Consider the following 5,275-nt stretch of genomic DNA (forward strand, 5'->3'; position numbering starts at 1 on the left):
CCCTTAGCTAGCCCTTCTACTAGAGCAGGTCACAGGCACGCGACCTCTCGCCTATACCTATCACCCTGCCTAGCCCTTCTTACTAGGAGACAGGTCACAGGCACCGCAGACCTCTCTCCTGCCTACAATATCAGGGACACGCCCCCCTCTGACTTATGCCCACATGTTCAACTTTATCTGTAGGCTCCTGGGTAACACTTCCTGTCTTCCTTCCTCTCTCTCCTCCTAGGTGGCTACTCGTAAGGCGTATGGCGTGGCCCTGGCTAAACGGTTAACCCCTCTCCTCTCTCCTCCTAGGTGGCTACTCGTAAGGCGTATGGCGTGGCCCTGGCTAAACTGGGTCAGTCCAGTCAGAGGGTGGTGGCTCTGGACGCTGACATGAAGAACTCTACCTTCTCTGAGATGTTCCACAAGGCCTTCCCTGAACGCTTCGTCGAGTGCTTCATTGCTGAACAGAACATGGTGAGCTGGATGTAGGAGGGACGAGACTGGGGGGGAGAGAGAACATGGAGAGGGTGGACGATAATGTGGTCTACCCTGAACGCTTCGTAGAGCGTTTCGTCACTGATCAGAATATGATGGGGGGGTGTGAGTAGAGGCTCTGACTAAACTGGGCTTGCATACCCCGACGGCCTTCTCAAAAGTACCCACATATTGGTACTGCTGTCAGAAGGATCACGTTTAATTTGGCACGTTCTTCGTAGACTAACTCGTTGGGAAAGGGCCCATTATTTATATATTATATTAGCGTGACAAGGAATGAATACAGTGAATAACGAATAGAAAATAACACAGCTATATACGGGAAGTAGAAAATAACATCATGAGTGGCGCAGCATCTCTGCTAGAGGCACCACTACAGACCCTGGTTCGATTCCAGGCTGTATCACAACCGGCCGTGAACCGGAGTCCCATAGGACGGCTCACAATTGGCCCAGCGTCGTCCGGGTTTGGTTGGGGTAGGCCGTCATTGTAAATAAGAATTTGTTCTTAACTGACTTGCCTGGTTAAATTTAATAAAATATAGATTTTGGGGGGAGGGGGCTTTAACACAGCCTGGTATAGGGGAGGTCCTGAATGGCAGGGGCCTTGGCCAAGCAGTCAGTCAAGATGCTCTCGATGGTGCAGCTGTAGAACTTATTGAGGATCTGAGGGCTCATGAGAAATATTTACGGCCTCCCGAGGGGGAAGATTGTGTCTTCTGTTGGGGCGAATTGGAGTGGGTCTGGGGTGATGGGGGTTGACGTGAGCCATGACCAGCCTTTCAAGGTGTTTCATGGCTACAGATGTTGGGGCGAATTGGGTGGGTTGGGGTGAATGGGGGTTGACGGAGCCATACAGCTTTCCAGGTGTTTCATGGCTACAGATTTGGGGATTGGATGGGTCTGGGGTGATGGGGGTTGACGTGAGCCATGACAGCTTTCTGGCTACAGATGTGGGGCGAATTGGGAGTGGGTCTGGGTGATGGGGTTGACGTGAGCCATGACAGCTTTCAAGGTGTTTCATGGCTACAGATGTTGGGGCGATTGGAGTGGGTCTGGGGTGATGGGGGTTGACGTGAGCATGACAGCCGTTTCAAGGTGTTTCATGGTTACAGATGTTGGGGCGAATTGGAGTGGTCTGGGTGATGGGGGGTTGACGTGAGCATGAGCACCTTTCAAGGTGTTTCATGGTACAGATGTTGGGGCGAATTGGAGTGGGTCTGGGGTGATGGGGTTGACGTGAGCATGACCAGCTTTTCAAGGTGTTTCATGGTTGCGATGTTGGGGAATTGGAGTGGGTCTGGGGTGATGGGTTGACGTGAGCCATGACAGCCTTTCAAGGTGTTTCATGGTTACAGATGTTGGGGCGAATTGAGTGGGTCTGGGGTGATGGGGGTGGCGTGAGCCTGACAGCCTTTCAAGGTGTTTCATGGTTCAGATGTGGGGGAATTGGAGTGGGTCTGGGGTGATGGGGGTTGACGTGAGCATGACAGCTTTCAAGGTGTTTCATGGTTACAGATGTTGGGGCGAATTGGAGTGGGTCTGGGGTGATGGGGTTGACGTGAGCCATGACCAGCTTTCAAGGTGTTTCATGGTTACAGATTGTTGGGGCGAATTGAGTGGGTCTGGGGGTGATGGGGGATTGACGTGAGCCATGACCAGCTTTCAAGGTGTTTCATGGTTACAGATGTTGGGGCGAATTGGAGTGGGTCTGGGGTGATGGGGATGACGTGAGCCATGACCAGCCTTTCAAGGTGTTTCATGGTACAGATGTTGGGGCGAATTGGAGTGGTCTGGGTGATGGGGTTGACGTGAGCATGACCAGCCTTTCAAGGTGTTTCATGGTTAAGATGTTGGGGGCGAATTGGAGTGGGTCTGGGTGATGGGGGTTGACGTGAGCCATGACCAGCTTTCAAGGTGTTTCATGGGTACAGATGTTGGGGCGAATTGGAGTGGGTCTGGGGTGATGGGGGTTGAGTGAGCCATGACCAGCTTTCAAGGTGTTTCATGTACAGATGTTGGGCGAATTGGGAGTGGGTCTGGGGTGATGGGTTGACGTGAGCATGACCAGCCTTTCAAGGTGTTTCATGGCTACAGATGTTTGGGGCGAATTGGAGTGGGTCTGGGGTGATGGGGTTGACGTGAGCCATGACCAGTTTTCAAGGTGTTTCATGGCTAACAGATGTTGGGGCGGAATTTGGAGTGGGTCTGGGTGATGGGGGTTGACGTGGAGCCATGCACAGCCTTTCAAGGTGTTTCATGGCTACAGATGCAAGTGCTACGGCGCGATAGTCATTTAGATTGTTACGTTGGCGTTCTTGGGCGCCAACGTAACTGCGCTGACCAGCTGGCAGGTGTCTGGACATTTTCAACCTCTCCCTGACTCAGTCTACAATACCGACATGTTTCTGCTTGAAACATTTCGGTATTGTAGACTGAGTCAGGGAGAGGTTGAAAATGTCCAGACACCTGCCAGCTGGTCAGCGCAGTACTCATCCTGGTAATCTTAAACTTTTATCCTTCCACTATTAGTTCCAGAAATGACCCTGCAAAAAAAAAAAAGAATGTATCCACCTTTTAAAAAAATCTTATTTTCTGTGTAGGTGAGCGTGGCGATCGGCTGTGCCACACGGGACCGCACGGTGGCTTTCGCCAGCACCTTCGCTGCCTTCCTGTCCCGGGCGTACGACCATATCAGAATGGCTGCCGTCTCAGAGTCTAACATCAACCTGGCGGGATCACACTGTGGAGTCTCTATTGGTCAGTACTGTCTAATCACCGATTTCCCTCCACCAATCAAACTCCTTATTTCAATAACCAATCGCGCTCCAATTCCCTGTCCCTGAATACTGCCAAATTCTCTAAAACGACGTTGGCGCCGGCTGATGGTAGAGAATAATTCTCAGGCAACGGCTCTCGTGGACATTTGATCATGAAAAATACATTTGTATAAATGAAGCTGTAATTGTACGGTGTAATGTGGATCGGACTTAGCAAGAGGTAGTTATTCTGAAAGTGGGGGTACGGGGCATGTGGTCTCTCCACTAAAGTGGGGGTACAGAAATGTTGACCCTTTGAAATTCAATTGTCAAGCCGCCCTCCGGACGTAGGAAGGCGTCAAGCCGGATTTCTTATTCCGAGTTTTTTTTGCCCCTATAGTCTGTTTATAAACAAATATACTTTTGAAGTAATATGTTTGGTGGGTAAATGGTATTACTGAAAATAAATACTAAAACTTTAGGAGCCATGCTATTTTAGAGGTTTATTCTACCTGTAAGATTTTATGGGAAGTTAAATCTGCTTTCATATTAAGTAATGGAATGAATTTTAGTCACTAATTAATCACTGTTTTGTGGTCCCCTTGAAGGATTGCTGTAGAGGGAATTCTTATTGACATTATTTCATTTTTCCCACAAACATTTCTGAGTATTCTGAATATTTTACACAGGGATTATTGATTTTTCAATATTGGTCAAGTACATCAGATCATCGGCAAGTGATTTCTAGTTGATATTCATGTTTACTGATGCCTGTGTACGTTACTTCCTGTCCTCAGGTGAGGATGGCCCCTCCCAGATGGCATTGGAAGACATCGCCATGTTTCGCGCTATCCCAACATGCACGCTGTTCTACCCAAGTGACGGCGTCTCCACCGAGAGGTCTGTGGAGCTGGCTGCTAACACCAAGGTCAGAACCTAGTTTTCCCCGAGGGGGGTGGGGGTGCGAGGGAACCCGAGGGGGGGAGACGGGGCGGTATGAACTAAGCCCTGTATGTGTTCCAGGGAATCTGTTTCCTCCGCATCACCAGACCAGAACTAAAGGTGATCTACGACCCCAAGGAGAAGTTTGAGGTGGGCGTGGCCAAGGTGGTGCGTCAGTCCGACAGTGACAAGGTGACGGTGATTGGAGCTGGAGTGACTCTGCATGAAGCCCTGACTGCTGCTGACCTGCTGGCCAGCGAGGGTAAGAGCGCCTCCTGGTGGCCCGGCAGAGAAATACACCACAAACTGTGGCCTGGATTCAACCTTAACTGACAGTTGTATTCCTTAAATGTCCAACAGCTGAATGACAACAGCTTGATGTTTAATTATTTAAGTCAAAGTAATTGTTCTAATTGTATCAATTCTGATTTATTTTGTCTCAATGCAGTTTCTTATTTAAAAAAAAAAATCCAATCTAAATTCAGATTTAGTTTTTCTTCCACTAACTGGTTTCTGGTGGAACAGCTCTTTCTGAATGTGCAGCAGTTCACTAAATCACTGTAGTAAAACAATAACAAATACTATTTGACGAGGAAGAATTGCGGCTCATTAGTGCGTGTCGTGTGTGTAGGAGTGAACATCCGTGTGATTGACCCGTTCACCATCAAGCCCCTGGACGCCGCCACCATCTTATCGAGCGCCCGCGCCACCGGCGGGAGAATCATCACCGTCGAGGACCACTACAGAGAGGGTGAGGACACGTCTGTTAATTGTTTTGTGCTTCATCGTGGCCCTCAGTGGCTCTGTTTCTAACCCCCCCCTCTACCTCTGTCACCAGGTGGTCTGGGGGAGGCGGTGCTGTCTGCGGTGGGGGAGGAGCCTGGTATCATTGTGACGCGCCTGGCGGTGAACCGTATACCCCGGAGTGGAAAACCTCAGGAGCTCCTGGACCTGTACGGCATCAGCGCCAAACACATCGCCAACGCCGTGCGCCAGACCTTCGCTAACTGAAACAGCTTATGAGCCCTGGTCTAAAGTAGTGTACTATATAGGGTGACATTTGGGATATACACAACTCTTCTCTGCTCTCTG

The 5,275-nt window shown here is 49.8% G+C and overlaps 1 protein-coding gene across 1 annotated transcript in view; it reads left to right on the forward strand.

Annotated features, from left to right (window-relative positions):
• tktb (transketolase b) overlaps positions 1-5,268 on the forward strand; it is a 13,787-nt gene extending 8,519 nt beyond the window's left edge. The window contains exons 7-13 of the mRNA XM_070440915.1: positions 184-191; positions 298-462; positions 3,086-3,242; positions 4,039-4,169; positions 4,265-4,445; positions 4,815-4,934; positions 5,022-5,268. Of these exons, the coding sequence (XP_070297016.1) occupies positions 184-191; positions 298-462; positions 3,086-3,242; positions 4,039-4,169; positions 4,265-4,445; positions 4,815-4,934; positions 5,022-5,194 (935 nt within the window). The 3' untranslated portion in view covers positions 5,195-5,268. The remainder of the gene's footprint in view (positions 1-183; positions 192-297; positions 463-3,085; positions 3,243-4,038; positions 4,170-4,264; positions 4,446-4,814; positions 4,935-5,021) is intronic.
• The last annotated feature ends 7 nt before the right edge of the window (positions 5,269-5,275 follow it).

This window comes from Salvelinus sp. IW2-2015, unplaced genomic scaffold (genome assembly GCF_002910315.2).
Source record: "Salvelinus sp. IW2-2015 unplaced genomic scaffold, ASM291031v2 Un_scaffold3168, whole genome shotgun sequence".
Lineage (NCBI taxonomy): Eukaryota > Metazoa > Chordata > Actinopteri > Salmoniformes > Salmonidae > Salvelinus > Salvelinus sp. IW2-2015.